This window comes from Mus caroli, chromosome X, assembly GCF_900094665.2.
Source record: "Mus caroli chromosome X, CAROLI_EIJ_v1.1, whole genome shotgun sequence".
In the NCBI taxonomy this organism is placed as follows: domain Eukaryota; kingdom Metazoa; phylum Chordata; class Mammalia; order Rodentia; family Muridae; genus Mus; species Mus caroli.
In genome coordinates this window covers 2,337,651-2,355,139 of record NC_034589.1, presented here as the reverse complement: position 1 = coordinate 2,355,139, position 17,489 = coordinate 2,337,651, and the positions used below count along the sequence as shown (strand labels likewise).

Below are 17,489 nucleotides of genomic sequence, written 5' to 3'. Positions count from 1 at the left end.
AGTTTCTTTACAGGGCCCATTCTATTGAGGAATTAAGCAAACACAAATTCAGTTAATGATAAACCAAATGCCGACTACTAACCCTTAGGGGGTCGATAAGGCACTTAGTGAGTGTTCCTAGGTGACATAGTCATTACGGACAAAAGCTTCGATCTGTTCCCTGGGGCTAAAGAACACTTGGAAATTCCTTCAGATTCCTTAAGAGATAGAAAAGGAGGAATGGCGGCTTTTTTTTCCAGCTGTGACAAGGGTCACACCAGTATGGATACAAGAGGGACTATTGGGGCGAGCTTTTGGCAGAAAAGGGGCTAGCCCCCTCCCTCCCTATCTTTTCCATTTTGATTCTCAAGGTTTATAAAATAATCATTAGGAAGTGTTTTCTTGGAAGTTGGGAAATTCTTGCGCCCCGAACGTTCCTTAGCTGGAATGGCAAGTGGCCTGAAATAGGTACCGGTGAATCTTCTGTGCGCCGACGTGCTCCAGCGCCCCGCGCCCCTCAATCCTGCTCCTCCTCCTCGCGATGCTCGGGCTCACTCCTCCTGGTCCCCGCCCCGCTCCCGCTTTCGGATTGGAGGAACTCAGCTGCTAGCCCGCCCCGGGATTTAAAGGGCCCGCTCGGCCGCGCCGCCCTGGGAGCCACTGCTGGTCCCGGCCTTGCGGCCTGCGGGGGAGGCTGCCCGGAGGAGGTGGCGACAGTGGCAGCAGTGCGCGTCCCCGGCCCCCAGGACCACGGCTTCCTTTCTGCCAGGTAGGTCTTCAGTAGTGTGCGCGCGGTTCCCACGTTCCCATCCTTAAGCTGGCCTGCGGGGCGCGGATCTATACCCCTTGTCCTGGGACCTAGTCCGCATCACCTATAGGACTCCCTCCCTGCTATGTTCCCTGCCGGCACTTCCACTTTCCTGCAGTCCCTCGACCAGGGCAAGGCTTTGTTGCCGGCTTTTTGCTGAGTAGGGTGAGATGAAGCTCGCGGAAGATACATCCATACAAGGAGAGATGCACACGGCCCCTAAGTGTCACAGACTCCCCCTTTCTGCACTCCACATTGAGTGACTACCTTGGAAACCAAGGAGCCCACTTCTTCCGCCCCATTTGATATATAGGTCTAGAATGCATATCATTTTTATCATCATTGAACCGGACTGTTAACAACATTCAAGATACACAAGGTCCTTCATTCCCTGCGGGTCACAGGGCATCCAGAACACCCGCTGATATCACAGTTGGTGGCTCAGCCCGATGTACCTGATATTCATATCCTCCCCAAAGCCTTCCAATAGCACCCTGGGGGGTTGGCAGCCCCAAGCTGAAGTCCTGAGTGCTCAAATCCCAACCTTGATTGTGGACAGCACCACGGACATCTTACTCCCTCTGTGTCCTCCCTTTGGCAGCTCCATCTGTCCATCCATCTGTGTGGGTCCACAATGGCCACCTTCAGCCGCCAGGAATTTTTCCAGCAGCTACTGCAGGGCTGTCTCCTGCCTACTGTCCAACAGGGCCTTGACCAGATCTGGCTGCTTCTTACCATCTGCTTCGCCTGCCGCCTCCTTTGGAGGCTGGGTAAGTGCCTACCAAACTGTGTTCCACCACAACAGATTTTATCTTATCTGTGACATTCATGGATATCAAACTATACCTTACCCCACCACATCTTACCATGGAACATCCTGCAATGCCAAAGCAGGTCCCTACAGGTCCAGCCCCATCATATCCCATTAAGCTAAGCCCCAATTCCACCACAACACATCCTTTACATACAGCCACCTCAAGCCACACTATGGCAAGCCACATCCTGTTAAACCAAGACATGACCTTCAGCATTCCTGCACTCTGAGATGGTGGGATCCGGAACTGTCTGTGTTCCAAGGTTATCAATCAGATCCTGGAATGCTGGTGTTACAAGTATCCTATCCCAAAGCGTCGTAGTTACTAGGTATGAAGAGTCTGCCAAGTTGAAATTTCACATGCTGGACTTCAAAAAATGTGACATTATGAATGTCTATAATCAGGACCTTGTGAAATTTCTGGATTCTTTGATTCTATAATGTTCCTGCAGTCATAGCAAAGTCAATATCCAAATGAGAAAGATCTGAAATCCCCAGGATTCCTCTAGGATACAGGCATTTATGAAAATCAAAGGTTCTCTAATCAACTCTTTCCTCTTCATCTTAAGTGGGTGCTTTCTTCTCCCCCCCCCAGCTTTATTAGTAGCTACTGAAAAGCTGAAACAATATTAGTATACATTTACATATAAAAGCCAGTCACCCTGGTTTCACAGTTAGCCACAATAGACTGCTCTGTCTTCCTGCCTGTCTAACCCGTCCTCCTCTTTCTGAATCATTTCAATAACCTGATGGCATTGTGACCCCTCACCTCAAGTCCTTCCGTATATGGTCCTTGAGAACAACCCCACCCCATACAGAGCCCTAGCCTCATCCATCATCCCCACCACTGTGACATTTTAAGATGGATGCAATCCTGTCCAACATCAATTGATAAATTTTCCTTTCAGGGTCCCTGAAATGTCCTTAGTAGATGTTGCTTTTTAAACCCAGGCCTTGCCACACGTGCCAGCTCTCCAGTACCAGCTTTGGGTCCCCTTAGACCCCAGCATGTTCTAGGCTTTTGCCCAAGTCCTTCTTCTCTTGCCAGCCTACCAACCTCCCGCTTCTTGTTTTCCCACCCTGCCTCTGTCTCTCCCTCTCCCTCTCCCCCTAAGGGTTACCGTCTTACCTGAAGCATGCAAGCACCGTGGCAGGTGGCTTCTTCAGCCTCTACCACTTCTTCCAGCTGCACATGGTTTGGGTCGTGCTGCTGAGCCTCCTGTGCTACCTCGTGCTGTTCCTCTGCCGACACTCCTCCCACCGAGGCGTCTTCCTCTCCGTCACCATCCTCATCTACCTGCTCATGGGGTATGGGTGTGCATCCTCACCCTCCCCTTGTTGGCAGAAGGCAGGCGGGGGGGTCCCCAAGGCCTTGATGAAGTGGTCCAAGATAGGATGGCATGAGATTCTAAGAAAGTGAAGGAGCCAGGGACCAGAGAGGATGACGAGTGTTCCCGAAGGAGATCTGAAACACGTGTCCTTCCGTGAGGCTGTACAGGATAGGTTGAACATGGGCTTCCCCTGGAGGAGGGGGTCCTGGGGATTTTTTTTTCTTAATGTGTTACGTTGGTTAGGAAGCAGAACTCCTTCAATACCTCAGTGCCCCCGGTAGTGTCCAAAGCCCTAGGAGGCATAGGCCCAAGACCATCACCTTTTTTCCTCAGTGAGATGCACATGGTGGACACCGTGACATGGCACAAGATGCGAGGTGGGTAGCTCTCTGCCCTCCCACCTGCCCTCCTCACCTCCTGAGAGCCCTCCTGGACCTTCCCCTTCATAAACCAACCACCATACAGCGCAGGCTTCCCTTTCCCCTGACATCTTTGTCTCTGTCTCTTTCTACCTATCACTGTGTCTCCCTTCTCCTCTCACCTCACACTTGGTGCGCCCTGTCTTTCATGGTGACATGCTTTCTTATCCATACACTTGACCATGGGCCCCACACATAGGGGCCCAGATGATCGTGGCCATGAAGGCGGTGTCTCTGGGCTTCGACCTGGACCGGGGCGAGGTGGGTGCAGTGCCCTCACCTGTGGAGTTCATGGGCTACCTCTACTTTGTGGGCACCATCGTCTTTGGGCCCTGGATATCCTTCCACAGCTACCTACAGGCTGTCCAAGGCCGCCCACTGGTGAGCTCCTGGGTGGCCAGGTGGGCAGGGACTGTGGGAGCCGCCATGGGGCAGTGCTCATGGATCCTTGATCCCACAGAGCCGCCGATGGCTGAAGAAGGTGGCCCGGAGCCTGGCGCTGGCCCTGCTGTGCCTTGTACTGTCCACTTGTGTGGGCCCCTACCTCTTCCCCTACTTCATCCCCCTCGACGGTGACCGACTCCTTCGCAAGTGAGCACAGCCTTCAAGGCCCCCGTGTAGCAGTGAGGGGGTTGGGTAGAAGTCTGGGTCTTCCCAATTCTGAGCCTGTCTCTTAATGCTTCTGTCTGTCTTCTGTTACTACAGCAAGAAACGCAAAGCCAGGTAAATGAGGGCAGGTGCTGAGGGCAAGTGGGCTGACCAGGGCTGGGCCTTGGGCCAATTGCTTCCAGACATCTGAATCTGACTGACCATCTACCCCATTACCGCACAGAGACCAAGTGTGTCTGTCGATGGATGTCTGTTTGACCAAGATTTGGCTCTGTGACTCCATGTGTGACTGACACTCCAACACTATTGTGTCTGGATGTCCTTTGGTTGTACCACTAGAAACAAGTTCTATGACTGAAATGGGAAGCGGCAAGTGTGTATTAGTTGGTGACTCTAAACAGTCTGTGACTCCAGATAATTTGACTTGTTTGCCTGTGGTCACTGACTCCCCTGAGTGTGGAACTGAGAATCCTGACTGGCTGGGCTGTGCATCGTCAGTGGTGGGCTTGTGTGGCTGTCACTGGCTAGGGTAAACCTTGGTTGGCGATTCTGGCTTATCTGTAACTCTGGTTTGCCTGTACAGCATGCAGTGTGCCCGCTTATGATTGACTCTGCCAGTTTGTCTGCCTTCTCAGACCGCTTGCTGCTACCCGAGGAAAGGATTGTGACAAGCTGTGAGCCTGTGTCTGTGTTTGTCCAGGACTGTATCTAGCTGTTTGCTAGCAGTTTGATTGTGTGACTTTCTTCCTGTACTCACTGGCTCCTGGTTCTGTCTGATACTGAGCAAGACTCCAAAAAGTAGCCGGGCAGTAGTGGCACACATCTTTAATCCCAGTGTTCGGGAGGCAAAAGCAGATGGATCTCTTAGTTCAAGGCCAGACTGCCTGATCTATAAAGGGAGTTCTGGGACAGCTAGGGCTACACAAAGAAACCCTATCTCAAAAAAAAGAGAAAAAGGGGGAAAAGAAAACAACAAAAGAGAGAGGTGGGAGGGGAGGGACAGACTCCAAAAATTGGAATCACTTGACCAGTGTCCCTGAGTTAAATAGCCAGGCACAAAACTCAGACCTAATCCTATGGCAGGATGCTCTCTGCTTTTGACACTGTCTGGGAAATTGACAGTGTGTGTGTGCACAGTGAGTGTTCAACTGTCTCTGTATCTCACAACGATTTTATTTTATTGTCTTAGAAGGTGACAAAATCTGGTTAGAGAGCTGAGAGGCTGAGAACATTTTGTCTGGCTGTGTGGCCATTTTAGTGTGTAGGGCCATGTCATATGCCAGCTCGTCCATTCACATTGGGCCACAAACCTATCACCTGACAATGTGTGTGTGTGACCATCATAGTCTGCCTCTTTTGCTACCATGTTTCTGTCTTATCTATGAAGAACTCAGGCCAACTTCCAGGCCCTCTCTGACTCTCTTTTCTCTCTTCTCTGCTGCATTCCTGACCCCTTGGGGCCCTAGGGGCACCATGGTAAGGTGAGTCCGTAAGGCCGGGGTGCCATGAAACATGGGGGGTATCATGTCGGGGCCCAAATGTAATGCCTCTCTTCCTGGCCCTTCACAGGTGGCTACGAGCCTACGAGAGTGCTGTCTCCTTCCACTTCAGCAACTATTTTGTGGGCTTTCTGTCTGAGGCCACAGCCACATTGGCCGGGGCTGGCTTCACGGAGGAGAAGGACCACCTGCAATGGTGGGGAGGGCTTTGGGGCCCCTTCTCCCACAGGGTGCTGCCTGGAGGAACTGTAGGGCGGTGGGGGTGCTCCTGGGAAGGGACCAGTCAAGACAAAAAGAAAAACTATAGCAGCCGGATAGCTTGAGATTCCAACTGTAATGGAATGTCTGTTTTTTGCCCACAGGGACCTGACAGTCTCTAGACCGTTGAATGTGGAGCTGCCCCGGTCCATGGTGGAAGTTGTCACAAGCTGGAACCTGCCCATGTCTTATTGGTTAAATAATTGTGAGTCACCCAGTCACCACTCCAGAATAGTTGGTGACCCAGGGCCTTTCATGCATTTGTACAGCAAACATTTACTGAGCAACTACTGTGTGATGGGCACTCAAGCTGCACCAGGGGCTGTTAGTGTTATTTCGGTTTGTAGAGTGTTTGCCTAGCATTCATGAAGCCCAAGATTTGGCCCCCAGCACCACATACAAACTGGGTGTGTACCTGCCTCTAGTCCCAGCTCTATAGAGGTAGAGGCTAGACGGTCAGAAATCCAAGGTCGGGCTGGAGAGATGGCTCAGTGGTTAAGAGCGCTAACTGCTCTTCCAGAGGTGTTGAGTTCAATTCCCAGCAACCACATGGTGGCTCACAGCCATCTGTAATGGGATGTAATCAGATGCCCTCTTCTGGTGTGTCTGAAGACAGCGACTGTGTACTCCTATAAATAAATAAACCAAAAAAAACATGTTAAAAAAAAAAAGAAATCCAAGGTCATCCTCAGCTGCATAGAGCTGTTTTAAGTCAGCCTTGGATCGGTGAGATCCTGACTCAAAAATAAAATATGTTAGGGACAACAACAAAACCACACAACATTTGCTAACCTGCTAGAACTGTCAATTTGGAGAGTGGATAATAAATAAGAAAGATTATGCAGTAAGTCAGGTAGTGGTCAATGCCACATTAAATCGTAGTGATGTTGAAATGAGAAAGAGGGAGTAAGGAATGGTCTGGGAATTATCCATAATTTATCCGGGGAACGTCTCACTGAGGAAAGTGAAGGAGCAAGGAGTGTGGGGGAAGGAGTGGAACAGAAGGCGAGAACAGCAGGTGCAGAGGTCCTGAGGTGGGAGTTCGCCTGGTGTATATGAGAGACAGCAAGACAATTATTGGGGGCATGGGGACGTGGCACCATGGTGGGTGATTGCAAGGCTCAGAGTAGCATCCCCAGAACTGGAAGACTTAAGGTCTTTGGGCAGACCCAGGGAGGGGTAGTAGTAGGACATGAGTTCAGAGAGATCCTCAAGAGGCTCTGGGACCTGAGAAGCCTTTGGCTTTTTCTTTGAGAGACAGTCACTCTGGGCGAGGCTGGGATACAAGGGGAGTCATTTGGTTTTTGTTTTTGTTGTTGTTGTTTTTCGAGACAGGGTTTCTCTGTGTATCCCTGGCTGTCCTGGAACTCACTTTGTAGACCAGGCTGGCCTCGAACTCAGAAATCTGCCTGCCTCTGCCTCCCAAGTGCTGGGATTAAAGGCGTGGGCCACCATCACCCGGCAGAGGGGAGTCATTTGGATATTGGATCGTAACTGAACCCCTTTGGCTCAACGGAGGGAAGTGGAGGGAAGATGGATGGAGGGTGAAGGCAGTGAGGCCCGCCCACTGTAGCTGACTGAGGATTAGCAGTAGTGGTGGCAACAGCCCGTGGTGAGAAGTGGGCTTCTGAAGGAAGAGCTCATTCGATTTGCCAAGAGTGTGACTGTGTGGGAAGGGAGAACTTTGTCCTGAGGACCTGGAAGCCTGCAGGGTTGGCACTGACTGACCTTGGGAAGTCCGACTAAAGCAGACTGGGAGTTCATCTTCAGGCTTGTGACAGTTGAGGGCATCCTAAAGATGTTATCCTGAGGGTCCCCTACAGATTATGGTTATCATCCTACCTGTGATTCTCTGGAAAAGTTGGTGGGAGTTCCAGAAATCTTGACCTGTGTCTCTCCCACCTGCAGATGTTTTCAAAAATGCCCTCCGCCTGGGGACCTTCTCTGCTGTGCTGGTCACCTATGCAGCCAGTGCCCTCCTGCATGTAAGCAAGACAGACCATGAACAAGGGGAAGTGGGTGGGGGGATTCAGAGCCTCCTCTTCACTCTCCTTGTCCCCTTGTCCGGGTCTCTAGGGCTTCAGTTTCCACCTGGCTGCTGTGCTGCTGTCCCTGGCATTCATCACTTATGTGGAACATGGTAAGTGCACACAGAGCCCGGCACAGTACAGGTGGAAGGTTCATGGGAGGCTGGGGCTAACCTTTCCATACTGTCCAGTCCTCAGAAAGCGCCTGGCTCAGATCCTCAGTGCCTGCATCTTGTCAAAGCGTTGTCTGCCAGACTGTTCACATCGGCATCGCTTGGTGAGGGTTCATCACTGGTAACCTTGTACCTAACACCGCCCTTCAAAAATGTCACTTCTGTCTCCATCTTGTATCTGTCTCCGGGTACCCAGCCTCCTCTTCTGGTGCCTGAGCCATCCCTAAAACCTCCCCTCTATTCACTGGCATCTGTTTCTCTAACAGGCATTTATTGAGCACCTGCTGTATACTCACCTGGCATTCGTTTCCCCCACTGAACATTTATTGAGCACCTGCTGGTTCTAGGTGCTGGAGACAAAGTGGTGAACTAAAGCAGGCCAAAGTCCTGGCCCTGTGGGACAAAGATTTTAATTGGGTAGACAGGAAAGTCAGTCAAGGCTAAGAATAGCTTGTGAGGTTGCGAGTGGCACTAAGCATAAGGGGACGCGGATGGGACGTATGGTGGTGGTGGTTTCCCTTTTCACTGGAAGGTCAAGAAAGCCTCCCTGGGTGAGGCAACTTTTAAGTTCTTCTAAGTGAAGAAGGGAAGGGAGGGAAACTTCTCAGGAAAAGGGGGTACCCAGTGTAAAAAGCCCCACCCCAACGTGGGCCTCTGAGCAACAGTGCGGCTTGAGCAGAGAGTGAGGGGGAAGGGAAAGATGGGCCCTCTAGGTCAGGGCGGGATTTGTTTTGGTTTTGTTGTTGTTTTCATTCTGTTTGCCATAAAACAAATGCAGACAACCTCACATTTGTCTCCCACCCGGCAAAGATGCTCATCACCATAACCCCACATTCTTGCTCTTCTGCCTGAACGCTCGCATCTCCCCCAACCTGGACGCCCTCGTGGTTACCAACACCCTCGTCCTTGGATACCTCTGAGCTCCCATAAGAGACTCCTTGAACCATCTCTTTACTATCTTGGGGTACCCTGGGCATCCTGGGACCCACAGTGCCTTGTGTTCCCCCTGGGCTTCCCTGCACAGGTGGTGGTGGGGGACAGTGACCAAGTCCAGCTTCCAAATATATCCATCTGTCCACCACAGGGCCTGGGGGTACGAGCCTTAAACTTGCTCTTTGGGGCCCTGGCTATCTTCCACCTGTCCTACCTGGGCTCCCTGTTTGATGTCGATGTGGATGACACCACAGAGGAGCAGGTGAGGTGGGGCCCTGGGCTGGGAGGTAAACCAGGGATGGCAGTTACTGTTTGGGGGAACTTTGAAGGCCAAGGCAGTGAGAACAAGCCAGGACCATGTGTCTTAGCTTGTACAAATGCCTTCCTTCATCTTCGCACTGTCTCTCAAATTCAGTCATACTGCTGGCTCTTTCCTTTGACTAAACTGCAATATTTACTTACTTACCCTCTAAAATGCATTCTACTGCAATAGAATACAAAATCCAGGCTTTTCTCTTTTTTTAACTACTAGGAACGGTGAACCCAGGCCCTCCCTCATGTTAGATACACTTGCTATACCTCCTAGCCCCAGGTTTTACTTTTGTTTGTAGCTTTGCTTGAGACAGGGCCTCAGATATTCTAGGCTGGCCTCAAACTCAGTATTTCCCCAAGGTGATCCTCCTGCCTGCACTTCCCAATGGGTTGAGATTACAGGCATGCACCACCACACCCAGTTTTGTGGTCTGCTAGAGACCAAACCAAGAGATGCAAGGCATGTAAGCACTCTACTGTGTTACATACCCCAGCCGTGGGTGTGGGTGTGGATGTGTGTGTGGGTGGGTGGGTGTGCACACGTGAGAGAGAAAGAGAGGGAGAAAGAGAGCAAGGAGAAGAGAGGAGAGGAGAGGAGAGGAGAGGAGAGAGAGACTGACTTGTGTGGCCCAGACTGGTCTCAAGTTTATTATGGAGCCAAAGACGACCTTGAATCTAATCATCCTGCCACCACCTCCCTTGAGGTACATTATAGACCTGTGCCTCTAGGTCCAGTATGCTGTGCTGTGGGCAGAGTCCAGGGCTTCCTGTGTACAGAGTAGTCAATGTACCAATTGAGCTATGTCGATAGCCCTGGATCCTGCTTTAAAATGTTATGTTCCTTGGAGTGGTAGTGCACACATCCAGGTACCAGCTACATGGGATGCTGAGGCAGGGATGGCCTGTGAGTCCAGGAGTGTTGCCACCTGTGCAACATAACTGAGACCCTACTTTGAAAAAATTCTCAATTTGAAAATTATATGGCTTTTTAGCCGGGCGTGGTGGCGCACGCCTTTAATCCCAGCACTCGGGAGGCAGACGCAGGCGGATTTCTGAGTTCGTGGCCAGCCTGGTCTACAAAGTGAGTTCCAGGACAGCCAGGGCTATACAGAGAAACCCTGTCTCGGGAAAAAAAAAAAAAGAAAATTATATGGCTTTTAAAGAATCGAAAATTTGCTTTTTTTTTGGGGGGGGGTCTTACTTTTTCTCTTTTTTTTTCTTTTCAGATAGGATGTCATAGGAGTCTCAAACTCCGTATTTTCTGTCTTAGCCTCTCTAGTAGTTCAATTTTTTAATTTTGTTGTTGTTTTCGAGACAGGGTTTCTCAGTGTAGCCCTGGCTATCCTGGAACTCACTATGTAGACCAGGCTAGCCTCAAAGTACTTTTATTTTTATTTATATATTTATTATATGTAAGTACACTGTAGCTGTCTTCAGACACACCAGAAGAGGGCGTCCGTCAGATCTCATGATCGGATGGTTGTGAGCCACCATGTGGTTGCTGGGATTTGAACTCAGGACCTTTGGAAGAACAGTCAGTGCTCTTAACTGCTGAGCCATCTCTCCAGCCCCTAAAATTTTTTTAAAAAAGATTTACTTATATATTTTATGTATATGGGTATTCCGTCTGCATGTATGTACAGCAGAGGAAAACATCATATCGCATGGAACTACAGCTACAGATGGCTGCTGGCCACCATGTAGGCGATGCTGGGAATTGAACTCTCCTATTAAACTGGAAGAGCAGCCAACGTGCTTAACTGCTGAGCCATCTCTCCCCAATTTTTATTTATTTATTTATTTATTTATTATATGTGTGTATCCTGTAGCTGTCTTCAGACGCACCAGAAGAGGGCATCAGATCTCATTACGGATGGTTGTGAGCCACCATGTAGTTGCTGGGATTTGAACTCAGGACCTTTGGAAGAGCAGTTGGTGCTCTTAACCACTGAGCCATCTCACCATCCCCAATTTTAAAATTCTTAATTGAAAATAAAATTTCAGGCGGGCGTGGTGGTGCACACCTTTAATCCCAGCACTTGGGAGGCAGAGGCAGGCGGATTTCTGAGTTCGAGGCCAGCCTGGTCTACAGAGTGAGTTCCAGGACAGCCAGGGCTACACAGAGAAACCCTGTCTCGAAAAAACAAAAAAAAGAAAAGAAAAGAAAATTTCATGTTATTTTCCTTATTACAAACATTTTTTTAAAGTTTTTCATTCAGATTGAGTGTAGAGAATCTGAGTTTGCAGCTAGGCACTCAGGAGGCAGAGGCAGGCCTTGTCTCTGAGCTCAAGGCCAGCCTGGTCCATGGAGTTCTATAGGCTGGCCTGAGTTCCAGGACGGCCAGGGTTACACAGAAAAACCCTGTCTCCTAAACAAGTAAGTAGGTAAAACTCTGGGTGTTTTGTTTTTGGTTTTTTTTTTGTTTTTTTCTGTTTTGTTGTTATTATCATTTCAGTCCAGGCTGACTTGAAACTTGTTTGTCAAATCTCAGTCTCCCTAGTCTGAAGATTACTTGTATCTCTGGGCATGGTGGTGGCGCACGCCTTTAATCCCAGGACACAGGAGGCAGAGGCAGGCAGATCTCTGAGTTCAAGGCCAGCCTGGTCTACAGATTAAGTTACTGGACAGCCAAGGCCACACCGAGAAAGGCTGTCTTGAGAAAAAGAAAGATTACAAGAGCCAGCCGTCAAGCCCACTTTGGTTTCTTCTTAGAGAAAACGTTGCTCTTTGCTTCAGCCTCCCAAATCGACATTATAGGCATTCACCACCATGTCAGGCTTTACCACTTCTTAAAACATTTTAGTGCTGGCTGTGGTAGTACATGATTTTACTCCCAGCACTCAGGAGTCAGAGGCAGGTGGATTTCTGTGAGTTTGAGGCCACCCTGGTCTACATAGTAAGCATCAGGCCAGCAAGGGCTACACACACAAAAAAAAAAACCCTGCCTTGAAAAAAAAAGACTTTAGGGCTGGGAGTATAGCTCAGTGGTAGAGCCCTTGTCTGCCTGCCATGCTTGGAATGTGATTTTTAGCACCCTAAAACAAACCAAAAAGTAAGTATTGTAGAGACTCACTGCAAAATGTCCACACATTCATTTTTATTCTATTAACCCACTTCCTCAAAGCATATCAAAAACATACACTATATTTTTATTTCTTTTCCCTAGTTTGTTTCCCCTTGAGACAGGGTTTCTCTGTGTAGCCCTGGCTGTCCTAGAACTCACTTTGTGGACCAAGCTGGCCTTGAACTCAGAAATCGACCTGCCTCCCGAGTGCTAAGTGCTGGGACTAAAGGTGTGCATCACCACGTCTGGCTTCCCCCAATTTTTTAAGTACACAGTCTTCCTTTTTTTTTTTCCATTGCAAGAATTTGTGAGGGTTTACTTTGTCCCTTATTGGTAGACACTCAGATTTCTAGTGGTTTCATATACAGACGACCTCAGGGATCAGCATGACCCACCACATCCAGCATATTTTTAAAATAACTCTTTTTGGTATGCTGGAAATCAAAACCTGGGGCCTCCCCATGTAGACCCTCCCATCAAGCTGTATACTCAGCCCCTTAAAATGATCTTTAAAGAAGAAGAAACCAAACTGTATCTGGTCACCCTTGATAAGCACCTAGACCCTTCTTTTACTCAGGGATATGAAATACCAACGATCCCTGGGCAAAAGATGGGTTTACCGGAGACTCGCTGTCCTTGTTGAATTTCAAAATCATGACTTGTTTCTCTCCCACAGGGCTACGGCATGGCATACACTGTCCACAAGTGGTCAGAGCTCAGCTGGGCCAGTCACTGGGTCACTTTTGGATGCTGGATCTTCTACCGTCTCATAGGCTGAGGCATATGACCATCATAATCCCCTTCAGTACCCCTCCTTAGGGTGCCAACTCTGATGGGGGATGAGAAAAGACCCTTTCTCTACTCCTTGTCCCTTGAGCCCCAACACCCCTCCACACAACATGGGAACACACACAACTTTCTATGCCTGTCAATCCTCACCCCGCCACCAGGCAGGAAGGGGGTGGTCCTTATTGGGGCCAAGGAACGATGGATACTTGGGAAAGCAGAGAGGAGCAGATCCAGGGCCTCCGCACCTGCCGTCTCCCTTTTTTATATGCAGTTTGTTATTGTCAAATAAAAGTAGAACTTACACAACAGGCTCGGTTTTTTCACTGATCAGAGGGGAAAAGGGGAAAGCAAAGAAATTCCACCACAGACAAAGGTTTGGAAACTGAAAATCGTGGAGAGGGAAAATAAAATCTATTCGCGATTAATTCAACATGGTCTGTGATTGGCTAATGAGTCTATGATGGCGGGGTCCTGGTCCTGCTTGCGTAGAGCAGGAACAGATTTTGTGGGGGAGGCTTAGTAATACTTCATGGAGAACTGGGGGATCCCTGTACTGATTGGTTCGTCAGATTCGGACAGGGCGGAATAGAGCAAGACAGATGAAGGGTTGATGCCTACTAGTCCGTAGGTAATAATTAAAATGACAGTTTGAGATGGTCAATTTTCTGACAGAATGCTGACGAGGTCTGTTTGCCAACTTGTTTACCGTCATGCCTTCTGTTTGGCTTTTAAGAACTGGCACTGTTGAGAGTCTACACCAACTGCTCAGCAGGAGTGAGGGTTTGAAGGTGTCCGATGCTGTTAGGACTGGAGAGTTCTGAGCTCTGGTGGGCGCTAGGTTTGTTTGTACTGAATGTAATCCACCTGTCGTATTCTCTTTGCATTTGGGCTAAGAATGGGTCCGGGAACTAACTGGTTGCCTAGAAAATTTAGGAGACCACGCAACTCCGGTCACTAGCAAATGTTGAGGGTTTCAAATTTCAGCCTCATCTTGTGCGATTGTTAAGAGGGCAGGGAAATTGAAGCTCAGAATAGCATTGATTTGCTATCGGGAGAAAGCGCCACACCTTGGAGGTCTCCACCCTACTCCTGACTTGGTCTCAGCCAACAGGGAAGATGACACCATAGGCGAGGACAGGGCCTGCGACATTCGGAGGACTCCTATTGGCAGAAGCCACCTTCTCCACTTCACTATTGGTCCGCTCCATCGGGCGGGGAAGCGCGAGAGCTGAGCGGAACTGGGGCTATTAGGGAGCCTGCAGGTCTTCCTGGAAAGTCGCAAGCCTGTGTTAGGAAGTCGCCCTGCGATCGCGCCGCCTGGGGTGAGTGCCCTCCGCCAGCCAGCTTGTCCGAGCCCCTCCACGTGCCCAGACCCTCCACGACAGCGGTTTGCCTGCGAGTCCTGCCCTACCCTGCGCTTGCGCGGGACCCGGGCCCTAAATCGGTTGTCCAGACGACGGAAGACTCGCCCTCTCGTTGGGCAGCTACAGTGGAGGGTTCTGGTTGTGATTGGTGGTCTCTGGGCTTGGTTTTCCTTTCTCTTGGTTAGCGCCGCCCGTGAGACCCCTGCTTTTGCTACTCCTGGCTTGCTGCGGGGTGGCACACTAATTGCCTGGACTCTTGCTTTTGAAACGCTGTGCTTGGGGCCGCAGCTCTGATTCCTCATCTCTGCAGCTCACGCGGGTGGGAGTAGCGTCCAGTTAAATCTCAGCCACTGGACCCTGCAGTGCACCCAGACTACATTCCTGTGTCTTTCCAACAAACTGAGCCCCTAAGTGCTAGGACCTGGCTTGGTGACAGTGACTCGCCCACCAGACTGTGATCATACTCTGTGACTAGCAACAAGAAGTACAACTCGATGATGCTGGCAGTACAGTCTAATAGGAGCCTCTGCAGAAAGGCAAGCTGCACTTGACAAAGGCAAGGAATGCACCTAGGCGCCCAGCAGAAGCTCTTTCTCTCACTTGGAGGTCTTGGAAGCTACTTAATGTCTAAGTTTGTTTGAATGTAGTTATCTTGCTATTTAGTTCTGGCTACCCTGAACTTTCTGCCTCCCAAGTGCTGGGATTAAAGGCGTGCGCCCCATGCCCAGCTTCCCTGAACTTTCTAGGTAGACCAGGCTAGCTATGGCAATGCTTCAGCTTCGCCCCCCCCCCCAGAATGTTGGGATTTCAGGTATGTGCTACCATGCAGTGTTATATAACTGAGTGGAAATATTAAGGAAAGTGTGAGCCTTTAATCCCAGCACTTGGGAGGCAGAGGCAGGTGGATTTCTGAGTTCAAGGCCAGTCTGGTCTACAAAGTGAGTACCAAGACAGCCAGGACTACACAGAGAAACCCTGTCTCGAAAACCGAAAAAGAAAAAAAAAAAAGGAAAGTGTGTGCTTGGGGACTTTTTTCTTTCTTTCTTTCTTTCTTTCTTTCTTTCTTTCTTTCTTTCTTTCTTTTTTTAATAATGCATTGTGCTTAAGGAGTAGGTTTCAGTGCATACTTGCCGGTGAAGATGGTAGAGAAAACTTGTTGATCAAAGAAATCTTTAAACATGTTTGGCAAGGACGTTGGACTTGAGTTAACCAGTTTTGACAGGTTTGTGCTGTTTCGCAGAAGGGTTTATAGTTCTTTTACAGGTGACCTTGTCAAATACGTCAAAAGCTCTGCCTCCTTTCCTACCTAGAGGGTGAGGAGGACCTTTTCCCTTCTCATGGCTACTCAATTTTCTACCTAACTCTCCTGTCACAAGCCAGGCCCTCTTCTTGTTGCTATACTTGCCAGGGGCCTCAGACTAGCCTTTATTCTTTATAAGGTTTCAGATCTGAGCTATGGTCCCTTTTTAAGATTTATTTTATTTTATATGTGTATTTGAGTATTATGACTATTATGAGTATTATTTTTATATGAGTATTATGACTGCATGTATGTATGTGCCCACAGAAGCCAGAAGGCGTTGGATCCCCTGGAACTGGAGTTAGAAATGGTTGTGAGCCACCATGTGGGTGCTGGGAATTGAACTCAGGTCCTTTGCAAGAGAAAGTGCTCTCTCTAAATCACGGATACATCCCCAGTTATATTCTTTTTTTAAAAAATGGTATTTATTTAATGTATGAGTACACTGTAGCTATCATCAGATAGACCAGAAGAGGGCATCAGATCTCATTACAGATGGTTGTGAGCCACCAAGTGGTTGCTGGGAATTGAACTCAGTACCTCTGGAAGAGCAGTCAGTGCTCTTAACCTCTGAGCCATGTTTTCAGCCCCCCCCCCCCAGTTATATTCTTGAAATGCCTCAAAACTAGATCCCTCTTGAAATGCCTCAAAACTAGATCCCTTTCTCCCCCCTCCCCTTTCCTTTCCCCACCTCTCCTTCTGAGACAGGGTATTACTTTGTAGCCCTGGCTAACCTGGAACTCACTGTGTAGGCCAGACTGTCCTTAAACTTACAGAGATCCACCTGCCTTCAAGGTTTGGGCCTCATTGCATAAGTGGGTGTGACACCAGGTTCAGCTAAACTTGGCCTTTTTAAAATCCAGGTTTATAAGTTATTCGGTCAAATAATAGATACAGTTCACTTACATTTCTTGTTGAAAAGTATTTGGATTTGGTTTATCTCACCACGTGCTTTCTGTTTGCTCAGGTTTTTCTGTTCTTTTGTCCTCGTTTATGTACGAAGCTGCCATAGAAACATGACCACCAATACGGTCCCCTTGCACCCGTACTGGCCCAGGCACCTGAAGCTGGACAACTTCGTGCCTAATGACCTCCCGACTTTGCATATCCTGGTTGGCCTCTTCTCCATCTCTGGGGGCCTAATTGTGATCACGTGGCTGTTGTCTAGCCGAGCTTCCGTCGTCCCACTTGGAGCTGGGAGGCGACTGGCCTTGTGCTGGTTTGCTGTGTGTACCTTCATTCACCTTGTGATCGAGGGCTGGTTCTCTCTCTACAATGACATCCTTCTAGAAGACCAATCCTTCTTATCCCAACTCTGTGAGTCCTGAGTTCTTGTATTGTGGGAGGGAATTTTCTGGGTAGAGATTCACTTTGACAGTTACCCATTCACCAATGCTTTCTCTTTTTTTCTAATTTTGTTAACTTTTTTTTTTTTTTTTTTTAACCCCGAGCAGTTGTTTTCTGTGCTGGGATTCTTCATTTTTATTTTTTAAATTTATTAATTTTTTAAAATAATGTAGTATTTATTGACTTATAAAATAATTCTAATTAAAATACACTGACAATGTGCCAAATACTATGGGATATGTTTGTAATAGATAGTAGACTAAGGTACAAACTGTATTTTGCTAATACAAAGTTCCTTTATTTCAAGCAATACCAGAAGAAAAAATACTGCTCACTGATTTGCCAATAAGCAATATTAAAGGAGAAGGCAAATAGAATGATCTATCTAAACAGCAGAGCTCATCATTCAATAGAATCCATAAGAACAGCAGGTCAAGTCCTCCGGCCACTATTTTTTTTTTT

General features: G+C 48.7%; 2 protein-coding genes across 7 annotated transcripts in view; both read left to right on the top strand.

Annotated features, from left to right (window-relative positions):
- The first annotated feature begins 603 nt into the window (after positions 1-603).
- Positions 604-13,328, top strand: Porcn (porcupine O-acyltransferase). 5 transcript variants are annotated; one of them, XM_029473599.1, is made up of 15 exons: positions 604-748; positions 1,389-1,557; positions 2,717-2,909; positions 3,266-3,309; positions 3,551-3,732; positions 3,812-3,942; positions 4,057-4,074; positions 5,427-5,441; positions 5,530-5,655; positions 5,822-5,922; positions 7,626-7,702; positions 7,794-7,857; positions 7,936-8,021; positions 9,002-9,112; positions 12,904-13,328. In XM_029473599.1, the coding sequence occupies exons 2-15, from the start codon at positions 1,422-1,424 to the stop codon at positions 13,003-13,005; spliced, it is 1,386 nt and encodes a 461-aa protein (XP_029329459.1). In that variant the 5' UTR covers positions 604-748; positions 1,389-1,421; the 3' UTR covers positions 13,006-13,328. The 5 variants fall into 5 exon arrangements, with proteins under 5 accessions (XP_029329459.1, XP_029329463.1, XP_029329460.1 ...); XM_029473603.1 differs by having other exon boundaries at positions 2,788-2,909; positions 12,904-13,318; XM_029473600.1 differs by lacking the exon at positions 4,057-4,074 and having other exon boundaries at positions 12,904-13,322.
- Positions 13,329-13,632: 304 nt separating this feature from the next.
- Ebp (EBP cholestenol delta-isomerase) overlaps positions 13,633-17,489 on the top strand; it is an 8,669-nt gene continuing 4,812 nt past the window's right edge. Inside the window, exons 1-2 of one of the 2 annotated variants that reach the window (XM_021153281.2) lie at positions 13,633-14,338; positions 16,648-16,997. In XM_021153281.2, the coding sequence (XP_021008940.1) occupies positions 16,697-16,997 (301 nt within the window). In that variant the 5' untranslated portion in view covers positions 13,633-14,338; positions 16,648-16,696. The remainder of the gene's footprint in view (positions 14,339-16,647; positions 16,998-17,489) is intronic. The other variant, XM_021153282.2, reaches the window with a different exon arrangement.